Raw genomic sequence first — 20,786 nt, 5'->3', positions numbered from 1 at the left:
TAATGTACATGAATTCCCATTATCTATGACTTTTCCATTGCACTGGCTGGGTAGTTTATCCATGGTTACCACCACCTACAGTAAATACAGGTTGGTCATTCCTGCAAGTTGAACCAGGAAGTAGCTCAGCAATGCTGTCGACCATTGTTAATAATATTTGTTCATTCAAAGCACTAACTCATAACTTTCAGTATTGTTCACTTCTAAATATAGATAATAGTGGTTTAGATAATTGGGTTTAATTGGGCTTGTTGAAAAAAGTCTGATGCTGAGTCCAGCGGTGGACCCGTGTCCAAACCCTACACATTAAAGTGAATTAAATGACATCATAACTGATATACACAATGGCAAAAACTACAAGAATAAGATCCAGGTTGTAAAAAATTGAATCATCCTTTAAGAATCTTGAGTTTCCTCACATGAACTCTTTAGTGATGTAAAGCACTATTTTAAAATAAACATGTTTTTAAGATAATACGCAAATATTGCAGACCTCATTTCGGGAGAATTATTTGGAAATAGATTCTTATTGTCATTAATTTGGGCAACAAAATTGTGTATCAGGATACGAAAATATCAGAATTTCTCCCTGATACAATACTGTTGGAAAAACAGTAAAGGGTAATATTGAATTATTGCACAGTCTTCGTTTGTTCATTCACTCATCCATGTTTATTTCACTCATTTCAGGGTATACTTCCAAACAGTACCTTCACATACATATACCTGTTTACCAATCTGAAGTGTACACATTAGACAAAAAGAAGCAATATAAATGTAGACGGCCTTTTTAGTGGTATATTTTCTGGATAAAATTTGGATATTGTCATATGGTGACGCACGCTTTTGTTGTCCAAATGAATGATAATGAGAATCATGGCCTAAAATATCTCATAAGATGAGGTCTGAAATATTTGAAGGAATGTTATTTGAAAACTAGTCTCGGTTTGATGTTATACTTTACGTTACCACCCACGCAGTTCAATGTGATGAACCTCGGTTGTATTGTTAAAGGTAGTTTTGCATGCATAAGCAGATATTATCCAAAGGAAAGCTAGTCCAGACTAGCTTGGTCTGGTCAGAAAGGCACGAACTGAGGAAGCCTCTTGGATGAGAGGCGAAACGTCTTCACGGATATATAACCAAGTCCAGTTGCACTTGATTCAGTTCCTTTGGAGAACCATGACCTGGATGAATGAGAACATTCACAGACATGTTGCGGATAAGCAGATATTGTGAAACGTATGAACCATCCATACTGTGATGCGACGCAGTCGTTTCATGTGAAGAACTTCGTGCCCCCGGACTAGAAATGCACCATGGAACGGTATTCCATATAATATAGAATATACATTTTGTGGGAAAAATTCCCACAATTGTCATGATTGTATTTCCCATATCAGTCAGCACTACTGGGAATGCTGAGCAGATTATTGTTTTGTTTTCTCCCCTCCCGCATGCCCCAAATGTACTGTTATCCAATACGTTTTTGAGCCTGGTTATGGGAAGATTGCAGGGGCGCATTTGTAGAAGTCTGGATTTGCTTTATCAGGACATTCCTCCTGTTTGTTGACGGTACATATAGAGAGCTGGAGAGATGCTGGACCCATGCCTAGAGTACCCTCAATAGGGGCTTTCACAACACCAACGTCCTCATGGAGGGTACAGGCCACGTCTGTCACACGGGTCTATCACACAAGTGCATTTCTGCAAGCCCTGTTCGCCAATTGATCCACGAGTCAAACAAACAGTCACCCTAAATCAGACTGTATGTTCTGACGACCCCTTTTTCTCCTTCTTTAGCAGGGGGTGGGGGTATGGCTACATTTGGTGATTTCGAAATTGTCAGCACTATGCTGAAATGAAGCTGATTTGGCTCAAACGGTTTAAACATTGCAGTACAAAATCAGCCTCCTGCTGCCTTGTTGCCGAAGCGGCTGCCAGGATTGCGTGATGCATGATGTCATCAGGGGGGCTACAGTCGCCGGGGCTCGCCGGATTCGAGCCTCAGGAGATGGCTTTGCTGCAGCCTCACGTGGGTTAATGTCTGGCGGCTTCATTGCATTGGACTCCCATCTTTCTCCTCTTTTCTCCACTCCACTCCTCCCCTGCCCTCCCCTCCCCTCCTCCCTCCCTCTCCTCCCTCCCACCCACACTCTTTCTCAACAGCGAGCTGTTGCGGTAAGGCAATATCATGGAGGCTGGATGTGTGGTTGCCGCGGAGATTGAGAATGCCGCCTCAGGACCCCAGGGAGAACCAGGAAGCGGTGACGTCCTTGACGGGTGAGTTGCTCTCTCACGTCACGTCGTCTGCTCGGGATTCTGCACATATTATACAGATATGTACCGAACAAGTGTGTTTCTGCATGCACGTGCATGTGTGTGTGTGTGTGTGTGTGTGTGTGTGGATTAGAGTGTGTGTACATGCGCACAGGGACATGTGTATTTTCACACGTGTGCTTGAACATGTGTGCACTGTATGCGAAGGAGAATATGCATGAAAGAAGGTACTCTGCCACGGGTCAGGCTGAAGCATGGCCTGTGTGTATGTATGAGTATGAGAGAGAGAGTCGAGAGAGAGAATATGACTCGGGTTTAAGGCTGTGAGGGTGGTTGTAAGAAAAATAAGGGATCGTCATTTTAAAGAGCACAATTATACAAGGCGTCGCGTATCCCTTACAGGTAACCCTCGTGGCTCAGTAATGAAATCTGAGAAATGTGGATCACATATGTTGTGTGTCAGCATCCCTTCCCTTATCTCGTCTCAATCTTGACCGGGACTGAATCGCCACATCACTATGGGGAGTGAACGGTCTCGGGCTGTTTCCCTCTTCCCTTTGTGGCTGATGAAAAGTTGAGCTAAATGGGCTTTTTATTTCCCCCCCTCCCTCCTCTCTGCAACATTCGACTCAGATTTCGACTGAAGGTTTTGTGAATCGCTCCCTTGTGGGGTTGATTGCCTTCATGGCTCTCGTGAATAGAAAAGCTTTGCTTACCGGAGCATACACAAAAGCCACCACGGCACTGCTTTGACCCCACCGAGGGTGAGACGCTGCCCCGTCAGGCCAAGGATGAGCTTTCGTAGGAAGAGGATGCAGTGATTGTCAGGTAGAGTTTGTCTGAACTTTTGCGTTATCACCTTTTTCGAATCAAGACTGCAATCCCCCCAGACTCAGTACAATACGTTTTCTAGGCCATACTGGTGATTTGAGCCTCAGGAACATAATGTAAATTTATCTTTCTCTCACCTGCTCCCCCTGGTGTCCCTTAAGAGAATAACAGCCTCGTTTGAAAAAGCTGTGCCAACATGGCTGTTAACTCCAAGAGAGAAGATTCCTTCTGCATTTTTCCCATCCTGCTCTCCTTCCTCCAGGGGCAGCTAGGAGCAGCAGGCAGCCCTCTCCTTCGTTGCCCCGGGTCTAATTCCAGATGGACATCCGTGTCGTGGTCAGGGACCGGGAAGGAGAGCGTTCTGCATGTTTTTACTGGGGCTCGTTTTGATGTTGGAGGAAACCCCATGTGAGCACGGGGGAGAACATCCACACGGAAAGGGCTCCTGGTCAAGAGATAACCCACCTGAGCACGGGCGGGGGGGGGGGGGATGCAGAGTACACACAGACAGCCACTGCACAACAACAGAAGGTAACCTGTTATTTTTCCTCTCTTCCTCCTAGTGCTGCTGTGTTGCCACATAATGACCCGGGCAAAGACAATGCCTCGCCTGAAGCTATTGACCATAATCCCCCGGCACAGAAACAGCCACAGGAGACATGCACTGCCACGGTGAATGCACGTGCGCACACACACACACACACACACACACACACACACACACACACACACACACACACACACACACACAGTTATTGACTCAGCGTTTTGTTCACATACCAGACAGTAAAGTTAGTGACATACTGTAGGCGTTGAGAGGCCATTGCTGTTTTATGGTGAATATAAAACATACAACTGCAGACTGATGCAGACCGACGCATGTGTTATCGGTTAAGCGACTGACCCCTGACTTTGTCCGGCAGATGTGGGGTGATGAGGTCATCGAGCAGCTAGCCGAGCCCCTTCTGCGTTCCTGCGTCAGCACGGCCAGCATGAAGGTCAAGAACATGAAGACGTAGGTGCTCGCCGGTGCAGCCTCGCTGCTATTACGGGCTGTAAACCAGGGCTCTTATCCAGGGCAGTAAAATAAGGAAACTGAAACGAATGGGCTTGACTAAGAAAAACTGATCAGCCAGCCTGTTGTATCTCTCTCTCTCTCTGTCTCTCTGTCTCTCCATTTTGCTTTCCTTTCCTCCCTGTACTCATTTACATGTCACCTTATATCTTTCTGTCCTTCTCTTTGTCTCAACATCTCTCGCTCTTCCTCTTCATTTTCACTCAGTTTGCTGCTATCCTCTCTGTCAGTCTGTCAGCCGGTGGAATACTGATGAGGTGCTGTCCTACTGTATTTCCAGGCTGACATTTCCCAGAGGTCACTTTCCCAGGTTGGCGGAGTGTGCCCATTTCCACTATGAGACGGTTGACTTTGGCTCCGTACAGGTGAGCCCTACGCCACTTAACACAGAATGAAATGTATTTCGTCATGTTGTTGGGCTGTGTTTAGTAAAAGTTGGTGCGAAACACCACAAGGTGTAGGGACAGAGTGCTGGTACCGATGTGATTTGTCATGTGCTCCAAATACACTTTTTTCTTTCAAATCAGGCTAAACTGTTCCCAGTGATGGTTTACCACCATGTCATTGAGGCTGACCTTATTATATCTGGAATATATATTTTTAACTGTAACACTTTATATTAAGGGTGTGTCAGAGTGGCGTCCGGGTGGTGTGACGGTCTATTCCGTTGTCTACCAACACGAGGATCGCCGGTTCGAATCCCAAAGTTACCTCCGGCTTGGTCAGGAGTCCCTACAGACACAGTCGGCTGTCTCTGCGGGTGGGAAGCCGGATAGGGGTATGTGTCCTGGTCGCTGCGCTAGCGCCTCCTCTGGTTGGTTGGGGCATCTGTTTAGGGGGGGGGAGGGGGAACTGGGGGGAATAGCGTGATTCTCCCATGTGCTACGTCCCCCTGGCGAAACTCCTCACTGAAAAGAAGAAGCGGCTGGTGACTCCACGTGTATGGGAGGAGGCATGTGGTAGTCTGCAGCCCTCCCTGGATCGGCAGAGGAGGTGGATCAGCGACCGGGATGGTTCGGAAGAGTGGGGTAATTGGCCGGGTGCAACTGAGAAGAAAAGGGGGGGGGGTTTATCAGTGTTTTTGGCCAAGTGTGTTTGCATATGAAGAATTTGATTTAATATATTGCTCTCAGTTACACATCTATATAAACAAGGAAACAATAAATGATAACGATTATTAAAAGATAATGATACAATAAATAATGGCATCATGCCAGTCCAAGTATGAGCAGTATTCAAAGTGAAAGTGAGATATTGCACGAGCGGATGTAGAAGAGCACTTAGGGCGAAAGTGAATTCAACTTTAACAGTAGATGTGGACAAGACAGGAAATGGTAGTAAACAATAAGTAATAAATAATATCGCTCCGATTCAAAATTGTGTGTTAGACCTATTACATAGAGCCGCTCTGGTGGCCGAGCGGAATAAACCGCCATTCTTGCAACCCGCCCATCATGTGGCTGGAAGGTTCGTATCCCAGACTCGCCGTAACCGGTCACGGCCAGAGCGTCCCCGGGGTAAGGCATTCATTAGGCCACCCTTACCCGAGGGATAGTGGGTGTAGATCGGTGTAGTGTTCGGGGACTCGTCGTTCTCCAGCGAGCCCTCTGGCCCATCCGGGCTCCTGTAGCCAAGCAACCAAAAGCATTCTCCCTATGTCTCCTTCGCGGCCTGAAGGTTATGCAATCCATGCCAGGCTTCAGCGAGAGCAGCCGACACGAGTTTGAAGGAAGCCGGTGTTACGACTATCTCCTTCCTGTGGAAACGTGAGCCAGGGGGGCTATTCGACAAGAGTTCCGGCCATATGCCATTGGGATAAGGGGAAAAACTAGAAATAAATTTATAATAAAAAAAAATGTATTAAAAGATAATGATAGAATAAATAACGGCAGCATGCCAGTCCAAGTATGAGCAGTATTCAAAGTGAAGGTGAGACATTGCACTAGCGGATGTAGAAGAGCACTTTAGGGCGAACATTAATTCAACATTAACAGTAGATGTGGACAAGACAGGAAACGGCAGTAAACAATAAATAATATCGCCCAGATTCAAAATTGCGTGTTAGACCTATTACATAGATGCACAATTAGTTGTTGCACTCGGGGAGTTGGTAAAAAGAAGGCCCGGGCCCGGATCCAAGTACACTTGACCCCAACGTCAAGTTTGTTTGATTAGCGTCAACACTGTGTAGCGTGTCTCGAGGCGGCCTCTAGTACGGTTCATGCGTACTCGGTTACGGATCTTGTCGGTGACCGACATGACTGGCATACCAGTCACATGACGTGTCAGTAATTAATGGGTCAGCAAATGCATAACTCTGCATTAATTATTCACTAGGGTAAGATTAAATCCATCGATGTCGTCCGAAAGGGATAAAGGTCAACCATATGAAATAAACTGGGGCAGTGTGATGCAGGAAGCAGATGTGCCGACCTCGCCGTCTCTCCGGGAGGTAGAATTAGCTGACAGTAACCCCTGCGCTTGGACGGTCCCGTTAGCAAACTTTCATAAATGTTTCTTTGCCTCAAGGGGGCCATTTTGGTGAAGTGCACCACAAGGGCATTGTTGTAGAGGTTCAGCCAAGCCACCGGCGACCTTTATGGTTTATTTACCTTTTTAATTTTAAGATACTGTGTTATGGCCTGAGCCATGTCCTAACCACCACCTTCATCCTGGAACCACACCACCCTCCTGTCTAGTTTAAGTAAAAAGTCAGATTCTGGTCAGTGCTGTGAACTTGTAGTTGGGTTTACGGGGCCGTCTGATTTGACAACGTTACAACAACTCGTGCGTATAAACGCTACGTCCGCACGCTCGGGAGCCGCGGTGAATTTCGTTTCCCGTCGTTCATTGTGAAGTTGTCATCGTGTCATTGTGCTAATCCGGTGATTCATATGAACGCCACACTGATCCGCTCAGCATAAACCGGTGATCGGCTCTATAAGTTGGATTAAGGCAGATGATATCAACCCGTAGGGGAACAGAACAGCAGTGTGTGCTGGGAGGAAAGTTCTCTGGCTTCATTGGTAAACTATGATTTAACCATTTGCTCTGTCCAGCCTTTCGCTCCTGTAGCAGCTGCGAATCGGCGAAGTTCCCGGGCGGAGGACAGACAACTGCATTTCATTGTTAAGTGATAAAAAGAAATAAAAATTATTAGTTTCACGAGGGGAAAAAAGCGTTTTCTCATAAAGGGGTTTAGTTGTGGCTTGCTCTTATAAAAAAATGTGGTAACACTTTAGTATCGGGAACGTAGTCACCATTAATTAGGTGCTTATTAGCATGCAAATTAGCAACATATTGGCTCTTAATTGGTCATTATTACGTACTCATTAATGCCTTCTTCTGCATGGCCTTATTATACAACCAGTAAGCCATTAACTATGAGTTTTCCCTCTATAACCTCAGAAGTATTGCTCATTAGTAGTACCATCTCAATATGCTTTGCTTAGTGTGGACTTTATAAGGTGGTAGGACCACAAGAAGAGTTATTCTCCCTTACTAACACTTAAAGAATATGGTCTGTTCTTACATAACAACACACAAAACTACAAGTGTTCATAGTGTTAAATTACTGTAAATTAAGTTTTTGTTACTTAGAATATGTTCCCCATACTAAAGTGACATCTCGATCATTACTAATTCACTAGTAATTAAGTTTTTTTATGTTCCCCATACTAAAGTGTTACCAAAATTTTTTTTAGAGATGATTTACTAGAATTTTGATATATTGGGAAATTAGCTCACGGTGAACTTGTCTGTTGCACGCTTTCAGAGATCGTTAAAGTTTCATCTTGCAAGATTGACTTGTTGCATTCTTCAATGAAAAATCATCGTTTATAATTGGCATAGAAGAGGGCTGTATTTTACTTGGCCCCTCATTAGCTTCAGAGGTCATTTCTGCATTAGCCTCCTCTCTTCATGCTAACCACAGTCTTGGTCACAACGTAGCCCCGCTTGTGACCCCATCTCTTCGTTAAATCCTGCTACTGTTGAAATGGGGGTCACATAAGCTGACCATAGGCGCGTATCTTTGTAGGTGTACTCATGACCCCGAAGGTCTCTGCAGTCCCGTCGGTGAGGTAACCTGGTTAGCGGGGGCGAGGCAAATGTTTAAAGCCAATATTTCGACGGTCTTTGCAGTTTTCGCGGAAGAAAGCTCCATCTGCTCCACTTCTTCGTTGTATGTTACGGTAATGTGCTCAACTGACATTACCGTAACTTCCAGTGAAGAAGCGCAGCAGACGGGGCCATTTTTGAGCTCGCAGAGAACAGCACAGGCCGTCGAAATGTTGGATCTAAAAAAAAAAAGGTTTCCCCCTTTTTCTCCCCAATTGTACCTGATCAATTACCCCACTCATCCCGGTCACTGCTCCACCCCCTCTCCCGATCTGGGGAGGGCTGCAGACTACCACGTGCCTCCTCCCATACATGTGGAGTTGCCAGCCGCTTCTTTTCACCTGACAGTGAGGAGTTTCACCAGGGGTACGTAGCGCGTGGGAGGATCACGCTATTCCCCCCAGTCCCCCCTAACAGCCACCCTGACTGACCAGAGGAGGCGCTAGTGCAGCGACACGGCCAATTGTGTCTGTAGGGACACTTGACCAAGCAGGAGGTAACACAGGGATTAGAACCAGGGATTCCCGTGTTGGTAGGCAACAGAGTAGACCAGCACGCCACCCGGATGCCCCTAAAATATTGGATTTAAACATTTGTGGTTAAACCGTTTACTTGCACCGACAGGACTACAGAGACCTTTAGGGGTCATGAGTATACCTGCGAAAATGCAATAGCTAATTGAAAACAGGTAAAAAATAGTTGCCTTATGTGACCCCCCCCCCCCCCATCTCAGAATGACAGAAACTTACAAAGACATGGGGGGGGGGGTCATAATATGAGGCTAGTCACAAGGTTGCAGTGCTCTTTCCTGGCCCACATAAGCTTTGGAGGTTTGACTCTAATGACGGCTTTGTTAGCCGAAGTGATGATGAGGAGCAGGGAAGCCGAAGCGGTTAATCAGTCGTCTGTGTAGGCGCCTGTTCGCCTCCCACTTAACCTCTGCAGTTCCCTTTGCCTGCCAGCAGAATGCAGCAGACGTCCGTTCCTCCCCGAGCAAGCGCTGTAGCCGGGGCCTGACATGAAGGAGTGTGTTTTCTGTATAAACATCCTGGAGGGTGCAGCGCTGGTGTAGCGCGGTGAGGCAGGCGGAGTAGGACTTTTTTTTTTTTTTTAATTCCAGTGTGATGCACTTCCCTCGTTAGATATCTGTGCCGCGATGGCTGCCGGGGCTGTGATGGCTGCGGCAGTACAGCGGCCGGGAGGACCTTGAAAAGCTTCCCTGCAAGAGGAAGAGCCAAAACGAGCCGGGGAAGAAATATCTCCACATAATGCTTCGCCCTGACGCTTAGCGCTCTGCACACAAATATACGTACACAGTAAATACAGCGCAGCGGGCGTATTCTGTTACCACAGGATGCTGCATTATCGTGGGTCATGTTACATGGACGTGCCCCGTGTGTTTGACGTTGTTGTCGGTTGTCGGCGTCCCCCTGAGGTGACTTCAGTAGACTGACAGATGACAGCCTTGTCTTTATTTCTAAGATGACTCCCAGACTGTATATCTGACTGTATATCTCGCCGAACAATGCGGCTCGGCAAGGGAGGGAGACACTGCAGATTAGGTCCCGGTATGCCTCTCTGCCCTACACACACACACACACACACACACACACACACACACAAACACACTGCAGATTCGACTCCAGATTAGCTCCATCCAATCTCCAGAGAAGATTTATTTTGAACTGAAGACGGGTCGTCTCTCTCCTGCAGCCTTGTCTGATAACCATGCATAATACCGGTGTGTGTGCTGGCTGAACCCGTTCACCGCCAAGCTGCTTTGTCACCAGTGAATGGGGGAAAACCGTATAGGAGGGAGGGGTAGACAGAGAGATGGATGGCAGAGAGAATGTGTGTGCGTGTGTGTGTGTGTGTGGTGGTGGTGGGGTGGGGGTTGAAACACAGGAGAGGGAGGAAGCGAGGGGTGTAAAAAAAAAAAAAACCGGCGGGGATCATTCCTCGTTTCATATTCCCTGCTCTGACGTGAGCAGCGGTTGCACGGCGAGCCGATCCTCTGTGAATGGAGTGTTTATCTTAAGTGGGCCACGGCTATAGCGAGGGGAAAAGCGAGCGGCATCCCCTCTCGCTTCGCTGAATCCAGCAGCCAAGTCTGGCGCTCCCCTTGGTCCTAACTCTAGCTGCCTGCCAAGGGAAGGGATCGGCTTATTGAGATCTGGGACCGCAGTTGCACACCATGAGAGAGCCACCACTTCCTCCAGCTGCCCTACTTTGGGTTGGATATCCTGGATGCTTTGGCGGCAGGTAACGAGAACGTGTGGCTGATTGTGTATTCGATTGTGAGGGGGGGGGGGGGTTTTGGTGCTAGATGTGTCTGAATAAATGATGTGCGTTTCAGTTTGTGTATTGAGACCGACCCGTGTGAGGCTGCATCGATTTCGGATGGCCTGTCCTAAATTTTGACAAGTATCGAGGATGCCTGGCCGTGCCTACAATGTTTTGTCGTACTGAGATTGAGTTTCGGGGCTCGGCAATACTGGCACAATCAAACGTCACCATATTTATGACTCGATACCTTTGCTGTCAATCATGTGATTATATTTTTGAGCTGGCTGTCAGTGCTTTCGCAAGATATTTACACGCCAGGGAATTTTTGGTGGGTGATCATTACCAATGTGGATACGATGGCCGGGCAGGTGGAGACAGTCGTTGTTCATTCCCCGCCGCTAAAACGGTCGAATAAGTTCAGAAAAGTGTCTCGCTTTACTCTAATCCAGCCTGAAGCCTCAGCAACGGCGTTTAAGTTATATCACCGTGTTAGCAGAACAGAAATCCCAGACTACCAGTATCTGGTTTCATATTGTGATGTCAATATATTGACTAGAGGTACACCGATCAACCAGCCGGTGACCGGAATCGGATGATTTTCAGCTCGTGCAGCCACGAGCGGTGACCGGCCGGTCAGTCTCGGGTATATCTGATTCAGATGGTTCACATCATACACACAGCAGCACAGACGGCAACTTCACAGCCACACACACACACACACACACACACACACACACACACACACACACACACACACACACACAAACATGTCATCGAAAGCCACAGTTGACTTCGGGGAAGTAAAACACGTTAGATAAAGTGAGATATACCGTTACTGATTTTCAGTTGGATTTTATTTGTACAAGAAAAGCTGCGTCCGGTAACCTGGAGCACTTTTTTATTTTGACATTTGTTTGAGTGACAGGAGAGAAGGTCCTGGAACCTGACACGGTTTTGGAGAAAATGTAGAAGTTATTCAATAGTCACGTGTTTTACTATGTATATGCAATTGAAATTTCCATTAAGGAAAAGTTTCAAAAATGTTTGCCTATGGTGTCAGTCATAGTTCTTGGAAGAAAAAAAAATCGAAATCAGCAGGTCGGCACTTTAAAAGAAATAATAATCGGCCAAGAAAATTGCTATTGGTGCATCTCTTAATATTGCCCATCTCTAACATGTTTATATTTATATATAATTTATCTCTAACATGTTTATATTTATGTATAATATCTCTCTAACGTGTTTATATTTATGTATAATATATCTCTAACGTGTTTATATTTATGTATAATATATCTCTAACATGTTTATATTTATGTATAATATCTCTCTAACGTGTTTATATTTATGTATAATATATCTCTAACGTGTTTATATTTATGTATAATATATCTCTAACATGTTTCTATTTATGTATAATATATTTCTAACATGTTTAACTTTGAGAGTTGTGTGCTTTGTCCAGTCCAGAGAAACTCGTTGTGTAGTTATAATTGGTTATCATTGTTGCATGATCCAGATTAATGTCAGTATGGTGTCTACTTTATCAAATCAGAGCAAGTTCTGGATCTTGAGTATTGTTACTTGAAAGCATTTCTTATTGTACGTCACAATGCAATATCTTTGCCACGCTGGAGCGGCGGTGTACAGTTATTGTTGAGCGGCGATGGTTAACTAGGTCGTCTCTTGTTGTGTAACCGTGTATCCAGATTAGCTGTTAATAGTTTAAAATAACCAAAAAAACTCCTCTTGAAGCCTCTTCGCTGCCTATCAAGTAGTCCCAAACTGGAACCGAGCCCCCCGGTCTGCAGTAGAAATTTGAGAAGGAGGATGAGAAGTGAAAACAAGACATTTCTGCTAAATCAACACTGCTTCAGGGGGGTCTGTCATCATGGCGGCTTATGTATTATACATCCCATACTGCAGAATTTATGGTGAGAGGATTCAGAGCTCAGTATTGGTGGTTGCAGCAGAGGAGGGGGGGGGTATGTCTGTCTCTCAAAGTGGGACGTGTGATTGGCGGGATTTGGTAGACTTCCCCCCCCCCCCCCCCTTGGAAGAACGTTTGATTATTTTTGAATCAATGTACTCTGATGCCGTTTTTATAAACACCTTCCTCTCGGGTTTGCGGTTTACGGTGGCTCGAGTGCGAGAGGTGGGTTAGCCCCAACGCCGCCAAACACGAAATTGGTCTCACATTTTTGTGGACCGCTTGCGTTTTACACCTTGTTCTCCTTGTCTGCTAGGACACATATGGAGAGGATGCTGTGTTGAATTCATCTATTATTTAGCATATGGTCCATTCCTTTCAGTACTTGAAGTTCTCTCGCTCTTGCTCTCGCTCTCGCTTTTCTCCCTTCCCCCCCCCCCTCCCTCAAGCTGGCTTTTGCAGAGGAGCAAGGTGAGAGATTGAAGGCTGCTCTGGACACCAAAGAGCCGGTCTTTCTGGTCCAGATCTGCTGCCAGGTACCATTATTTAAGACTTAGGGTGTGCTGGAAGATATTTGTGGAATGATTGTAAATTCTTATTGACTTGTCCGGTTTTTTTTTTCTCCCGCGACTTCTTTATGAGAGTTATTAATCGAAATGAGCATGCAGCGTCTTGTCTCTGCTTAACCCCGCTTCTTCCTGTTTTGCTCCCTGTTAGAGCCGGAGTTGGCTGGTGAAGAGGTCATACGAGGATTTCCGGGTGCTGGACAAACACCTGCACCTGTGCATCTATGACCGACGCTTCTCCCGGCTCACCGAGATTCCACGATATGACGTGTTAAAGGACACAGTGGAGGTACCGTAGGAGTAATAGTTAAACTGTATACCTATCCACTACAGTACACCATCTTAAAGTAGCAGCTCACAATTTTTCAAGTATATGTCTATTTTGTAATCACCGCTTGTGTAGTACATTGGTAGGTTTCATTTTCATGGTCGTCCTTCCTTTAATTCATACTGGACATGATGCTCCATTTTTGCCATCTAGGACTCTATCTTGCACCCGGCGCAACGCAAGCGTCTTTGCTAGTTTCAGACCGACTCAGTTGTAATTTTCCTTTCCAGCGCTCACGTTGTTTAAGTAGTAAATGTACTTGACCCGTCTGGGCACCCATGGGCGGGATGGTCGTAAAATGAGGTTTGGTCAGGCACATCGTTGGCGCATTGCAACCCCCCCCCCTTTTTCTCCCCAATTATATCCGGCCAATTACCCCACTCTTCAGAGCCGTCCCGGTTGCTGCTCCACCCCCTCTGCCGATCCGGGGAGGGCTGCAGACTACCACATGCCTCCTCCCATACATGTGGAGTCGCCAGCCGCTTCTTTTCACCTGACAGCGAGGAGTTTCGCCAGGGGGACGTAGCACATGGGAGGATCACGCCGTCCCCCCCAGTTCCCCCTCTCCCCCGAACGCGCGCCCCAACTGAACCAGAGGAGGCGCTAGTGTGGCGACCGGGACACATACCCACATCCAGCTTAGCACCCGCAGACACAGCCAATTGTGTCTGTAGGGGCGCCCTGACCAAGCCGGAGGTAACACGAGGACTCGCACTTGCAATCCCTGTGTTGGTAGGCAACAGAAGAGACCGTCACGCTACCCGGACGCCCTAGCGCATTGCTAACTTGAGGCAGTGGAAAGCAATGTTGCGATTGACCAGCAAAAACCTGGTCTTAATTCAGTGGCACAGTATTTTAAGGGAACATTATTAAGATAGTAATATGCCCCTACATGGGTGGGAGCACAACTTTCCTACTACTTGGCAAATCCGCCTTTATAATAGCAATCTGCCAAGGTACCAGCACACCTGGCTTTTAAAGGGAATGGGAGATGACACACTGATCGGTTTATTTCACGTTACACCCAAAACACACCTATGATTAATTAAGAGACTATGTACAACCCCTTTGAACCATGCACCTTATTTTGTGCTCTGACTGTCTGCCATTAAACTAGCAAAAGAGGATTTGGACATGCCCTAAATGCACTTGCACCATGCACTTTAGACCGTGCGCTTAGATCATTAAAATAGAGCTGCTAGAGTTCAATGCAGTTAATAGGGGACAAATCTACAATCCTCGTTCAGTGTGAAAACAAACAGTCCACAGTTCAGCCAAGGAGTACATGATGCTACAGCAGTCTACCATCCTGAATCTGCTTTTTCATTTTAGAAATTGACAGTCATTTTTATTGCTAAATTCCCGCAGCGGAGTGTCTCCTGCCAGTGTTCGCTTTTAGGCTGTGTTGCAGGAAATAGCGTGGTTGGAAATGAATATAACTGACCACAAAAAACAAAAAAAAACTTTTAATGTTTTAAAATGACCACTTGTATTTGCTAAGATAGACTGCTGTAGCATCATGTTAGCTTTGAACTGCGGATTGCTGTTTTTCATGAATTGAGGACTGTAGATTTCATTCGTTCATTCATCATCAGCCGCTTCTCCGGGGTCGGGTCGCGGTGGCAGCAAGCTAAGTAGGGCACTCCAGATGTCCCTCTCCCCAGCAACGCCCTCCAGCTCCTCCTGGGGGATCCTAAGACGTTCCCAGGCCAGATTGGACATGTAGTCCCTTCAGTGAGTTCTGGGGTCTACCCAGGGATCTCTTCCCAGTTGGCCATGCCCGGTAAACCTCCAAAGGAAGGCACTCAAGAGGCATCCTAATCAGATGCCCGAACCATCTCAACGGGCTCCTTTTGACGTGAAGGAGCAGCGGCTCTACTCCGAGCTCCCTCCGGATGTCCGAGCTCCTCACCCTATCTTTTAAGGCTGAGCCCAGACACCCCATGGAGGAAACTCATTTCAGCCGCTTGTATCCGCGATCTCACCCTTTTGGTCACTACCCAAAGCTCATGACCATAGGTGAGGGTTGGAACGAAGATTGACTGGTAAATTGAGAGCTTTGCCTTCCGGCTCAGCTCCCTCTTCACCACAACGGTCCGGTACAACATCTGCAGTACTGCTGATGATGCACCAATCTGCCTGTCAATCTCCCACTCCATCCTACCCTCACTTGAACTCTTTCACTTGAGGCAACAACTTATCCCCGACTCGGAGGGAACAATCCACCATTTTCTTGTAGAGAACCAAAGTCTGGGACTAGATTTGTCCTCTGTTAAATGTATTGAACTGTAGATGGCAAGTTGGAGCTGTGTCTAGTATGAAGAAAAGGATGGATGACTGAGAAAATGAAACCTACAAATGTACTACATGAGCAGTGAGTATAAAATAGGGATAGGCTTAAAAAAAAATCCAAAATATTCCTTTAAACCGTGAGGGTGTTTTGAATTTTGTCCACAAACTAATGTGCTCTATGAAGGCCAGTGCTTAAATTTTCAGACTCCTGACAAAGCGCGTCTCATTTCAGTCTGCAACCGAGATGTTGGCAGCTTACCTGTTGCGTCTCTCAGCCATCGCTGACAACAAGATCAACTGCGGACCGGTTCTCACATGGATGGAGGTAGCTCATCACGTATTTGCTCCAACTTTCACTATCTGGTTCAGATTCTGTTGGGTAGAGATACGTGTCATTCACTTTTCAGCATTTAAGTCATCGGCGGAGTCGATATTTCTTCTTTTCCAGATCGACAACAAGGGGAACCATCTGCTGGTATCCGAAGAGGCCTCCATTAACGTACCTGCCATAGCTGCTGCCCACGTCACCAAGCGCTACACTGCCCAGGCCACAGACGAGTTGACATTTGAGGTAACTTCTACGACATTAGCGAAACTAAGTCTTGATTTAGGGATGATACTCTCCTTGTGGGAATAACCACCCTAATACTGCAGCAGATATGTTCCAGTTGATATTCATGTTTTAAAGCAAACGTTTAAAGTCGGACTGAAACCAGTCATAGGATTTAATTTATGTCTGAAAACCTTGAACATGGCATAATGAAACATCCAGCAGCATTTTTTTTGGTGACTGGTTTAATTTTTCACCTTTATCCATAACTGTTCTCCGTTGTCAAAAATTTGTGAGGGGGTGGTCTAGACCTCATTAATATTCATGAAATTACCTTTGAGTGATGAGTGCAAGCAAGGCTTGGCAGTAAAGGTGGGCAGGATTTCATGTTTTGATGACTTGATCTGATTGGCTGCGTGTAAATGAGTGTCTGATGACATCATCTGTATCAGGAAAAAAAAAAGAAAGGTTGGCTGAGAGAAGCTGAACCCCAAAAATCTGCCTCCAAAATCACCAGGTAGCCTGATGTAGCGTAGGCTTACTTTTATTTTTTCTCCCCAATTGCGTGCGGCCAATCACCCCACTCTTCCAAGCCATCCCGGTCACTGCTCCACCTCCTCTGCCGATGAGGATGTTCGCTAGGGGAACGTAGCGCGTGGGAGGGTCGCGCTATTCCCCCCCAGTCCCCTCCCCACTGAATAGGCGCCCCGACCGACCAGAGGAGGCGCTAGTACTGCGACCAGATGCATACCCACATCCGGCTTCCAACCCGCAGACACGGCCAATTGTGTCTGTAGGGACACCTGACAAAGCTGGAGGTAACACGGGGATTCGAACCGGCGATCCTCGTGTTGGTAGGCAGTGTCTTAACTGAAGGCGATAACAGATGCCATTCTAACGAACTTGGTGATAGGATGCAGCACGCCTCTTGCAGTCACAGAGAACCAGCATTTCCGACACATCCATGCCATCGGTGTATGATGTGTGTGTGTGGGGTGGGGGGGTGGGTGGGTGAATTAATTGTAAAGTGCTTTGAGTGGCTGTTGCAGCTTGAAAAGCGCTATAAAAAATGCAACTTGATTGATAGGCAACAGAATAGACCACTACGCTACCTGGACGCCACCCCGTTACTTTTATTTTTATACTTTAGCCTGCTTTTATTAGAAATTTACTTTAGGGGACCCTAAGCAACGTTACTACAATGTAAGGTTTATTTCTAAAATTCCTATCTCAAACATTTGAAGCAGCTGATATTTTGTTACTGTACAATAGCTGACAATAGGCTTCTGTTTCAGTCAATTAAATCCAGTAAAAGAGGGAAGTTATCTGTTTCATTATATATATATAAAGCAAGAGTGTATGTATGTTTGCTTAAAACTCCAGAAATACTAATTGTAGAACAAAAACAAAGGCATCTTTAGAATCAGCACTTTCCATGGATTGCACAATTCAAAAATATTTCAAAAACTAGGTAAAAAATTTGATTTATTTGCAAAATTGAGTTTATTTTGTGGCGATTTGCGGCAGCGCCGGTGACGGGGTTTAATACACACATTGGCAAAGAAGCTTGATAAATGGATTGAAAATGATGACATTTAATAATTTTCGTTAATAAGGATAGTTTATTTGACATTCGTTTATCACATGTATCATATCATAAATTATCCTATATTTCATCATCGATTATATCGTAAAGATCAGATCGTGTTGGTTGTTTTGGTGAGAGCATTTTCCCCGGGCAACGCCGGGTACCTCGCCTAGTGATATTATATTTATGTAATAGTGCATGTATCAATTGGATGATCTTCAGATAAAAAACAAACAAAACCTTTATTTTTAAGTGACTGACCACGTATCGTAGTGATCATGTGAATGGATGTGATCACTATAAGCAGTCTCCCCTGTATTACACTTTTTGTTTTCCAGGTAGGAGACATTGTGTCGGTCATTGACATGCCGCCCAAAGAGGACACAGGCTGGTGGAGAGGGAAACATGGCTTCCAGGTTAAATTTCCATTCTATAATAGCACTGGGGCTCCAGCAGATCTGTGCGGCGTTAGTAGTAGTTGTAATAACTGCCAGATTGTGCACGTTCTTCTCTGAAACTGCCGATAACCCTTTAATTTGCGAGCCAGCCATTACTCAAAAATAAAAAAATAATGTCTGAGCGAAAAAGTCGTAGTGGCGCTATGATGACCGTAACTGCTGAGTGCTTAATAAGAATAGCAGGACATTCAATATTCACCTTATATTCACATTTAACAGCTCATTACGTTTATCCCCGCAACACAAATGATTCAGAATAATTGTGTTAGTCACAATGTGATTTGTTGATTCATCCCATACAGTGCTTGATGTAGAGTATATTTAACGGGGTTTTATAATGACTAGTAAGCATACTGGAGATGTAGAAGAGCCTCGTTTCATGAATGACCTGTAATTTAAAGTGTTACCCGGAGTCCTACTGCTCTGTGGCGCCCGCTGTTCTTTAAATGACTCTCTCCTTCCTGCTCTCTGTTTCCCCCCACCTGGCTCGCTTCGCAGGTTGGTTTCTTCCCCTGCGACTGTGTTGAGCTCATAAATGACAAGATCCCCCCCAGTGTTCAGAGCTCAGTGCCGAAGCCAGGTACTTGTTTCAGAAGCAACGCTGCCGAATCCGTTCATCCTCTGTCTTCATGACTTATTCAGAATTGACTCGCGGTGACGGGAGAAGGGTTGAAAAGTCTCTGTTTTGTGTGTGTGTGTGCGTGCATGTGCGTGCGGATGCGTATTTCCCCACCATCTCAACCAGTGTGTAAGAAGCATGGGAAGCTGGTGACGTTCCTTCGGTCCTTCATGAAGTCACGACCTCCGCCGCAGAAGCTGCGGCAGCGCGGCATACTGAAAGAGAGGGTGTTTGGCTGTGATCTCGGAGAACATCTACACAACTCAGGACACGAAGGTAGATGTTTCACTGTTGCGCCTCGCCTCCGCCCCCGCCACTCCCATCACAGAAGTTTATAAAAGTTTAATTCTAAATACTTAAGTATTAGTATTTACCAGGGGGGTATCAGTGCTATCGTGTCGAGATGAAATTCGAATATTGTCATATCACGGCACGGTTTTGTCATCTGAACTAACAATAAGGAGAATTTATAACCCAAATTTTCTCACAAACGATTGATGTCTGAATTATATGAGGGAGTATTATTTGAAAACTAGTTTGGATTTGATATACTTTACATTACAAAACACTTGGATGTGATGAACCTCAGTTGGATTCTTAAACATGGTATTTTTGCATATGTACATGGATATTGCAATTATATATATATATATATATATCATCATGATGATCATAGGGAATCTTACAAGATCTTACATGATGACAGCATTTTCCATGTTTTCCATCACCATTTAAATCTCATTCTGTGGCAGTTCATACTTTCCATACCAAAAGAACAGTTTAACTTTTCGAGCTGGTGGTTTTACGTTGGAAATGAAATGATTGTGTATATGTGAAGAGAAATATCTTTGCTATGTTTCATATGGATTGAAACAGTTGTGCAAATGATTTGTAAAACCTATTTTTTCAGACTGCTCGATAGCTTAGTGGTTGGTACTTTGTCCTTACTTCAATTTCAGCACATCTGTGTGGAGTTTGTATGTTCTCCCTTTCGGCTTCCTCTGGGTGGTGTGGTTTCCTCTCATGGTCCTAAAGGATATATTCATATTTTGAACGTAGAGCTCATTTAAATGCTGTCGGGTGTCATTGAGAAACATACCGGCAGACATTTCACTGATCACTTACCACTTTGCATCTTACTGGACTTCAACAAAGTCCAGAGGTGCGTTCATTTAAGCCTTCAAAAACCACGACACGTCTCCTTTTTTGGAAATGGGAAACACGTTGAACATGAATTGAAATGGAGGCTGTAACCATCCCGCAGGTATGAATGGTGTGTGCGCCTGCGTGGACCTTGTCATTTTTAGGCTGTTTTCACTGCCTTCTGCCAAGCTGTTTGGATGCTGTCCAGCCCCCCGTGACCCCTGACATGGATTAAGCCGATACAGACAATAAATGAATGAACCCTTTAGTGCGGCGGTGCCCTGTTGTGACTGTCTGTTGTGTCTCAGTTCCCCAGGTTATCAGAAGCTGTGCTGAGTTCATAGAGAAACATGGAGTTGTTGATGGCATCTACAGACTCTCTGGGATCTCTTCCAACATCCAGAAACTCAGGTTTGTGTCTCTCTTGGTGGAAATTTGGAGCATCACACATTTAATTTCCTGCATTCTGGTGAATTTTTATGCACCAATTTGCTCTTTTTCTACATCAATTTATTGTGGAAATGTCTTATTTATGTAAAAGAAAAACAACTGTCATCGGATATCTTCTGTTACTTTCCTCTTGCTCATGTTGACTCTGTGAATGAAAGTAGTAGATGCATTTGAACTAATACAATACCCTTGGCACAAATTGGTTTGTAGATGTACCTACTATGTTATCTCATGTGCCCGAAATTATCAGTTCAAGTTCATTAAAGCTAAC

General features: G+C 45.4%; 1 protein-coding gene across 1 annotated transcript in view; it reads left to right on the top strand.

Annotated features, from left to right (window-relative positions):
- Window positions 1-20,786, top strand: part of arhgap32a (Rho GTPase activating protein 32a) — a 52,384-nt gene that overhangs the window by 11,597 nt on the left and 20,001 nt on the right. The window contains exons 2-13 of the mRNA XM_056283296.1: window positions 2,170-2,283; window positions 3,675-3,783; window positions 4,035-4,126; window positions 4,467-4,551; window positions 12,971-13,057; window positions 13,239-13,376; window positions 15,940-16,032; window positions 16,156-16,278; window positions 18,184-18,261; window positions 18,802-18,883; window positions 19,049-19,198; window positions 20,374-20,476. Coding sequence (XP_056139271.1) covers window positions 2,195-2,283; window positions 3,675-3,783; window positions 4,035-4,126; window positions 4,467-4,551; window positions 12,971-13,057; window positions 13,239-13,376; window positions 15,940-16,032; window positions 16,156-16,278; window positions 18,184-18,261; window positions 18,802-18,883; window positions 19,049-19,198; window positions 20,374-20,476 — 1,229 coding nt within the window. The 5' untranslated portion in view covers window positions 2,170-2,194. The remainder of the gene's footprint in view (window positions 1-2,169; window positions 2,284-3,674; window positions 3,784-4,034; window positions 4,127-4,466; window positions 4,552-12,970; window positions 13,058-13,238; window positions 13,377-15,939; window positions 16,033-16,155; window positions 16,279-18,183; window positions 18,262-18,801; window positions 18,884-19,048; window positions 19,199-20,373; window positions 20,477-20,786) is intronic.

Source organism: Lampris incognitus, chromosome 7 (genome assembly GCF_029633865.1).
Source record: "Lampris incognitus isolate fLamInc1 chromosome 7, fLamInc1.hap2, whole genome shotgun sequence".
Taxonomy (NCBI): Eukaryota; Metazoa; Chordata; class Actinopteri; order Lampriformes; family Lampridae; genus Lampris; species Lampris incognitus.
This window is presented reverse-complemented; position numbering and strand designations above follow the sequence as displayed.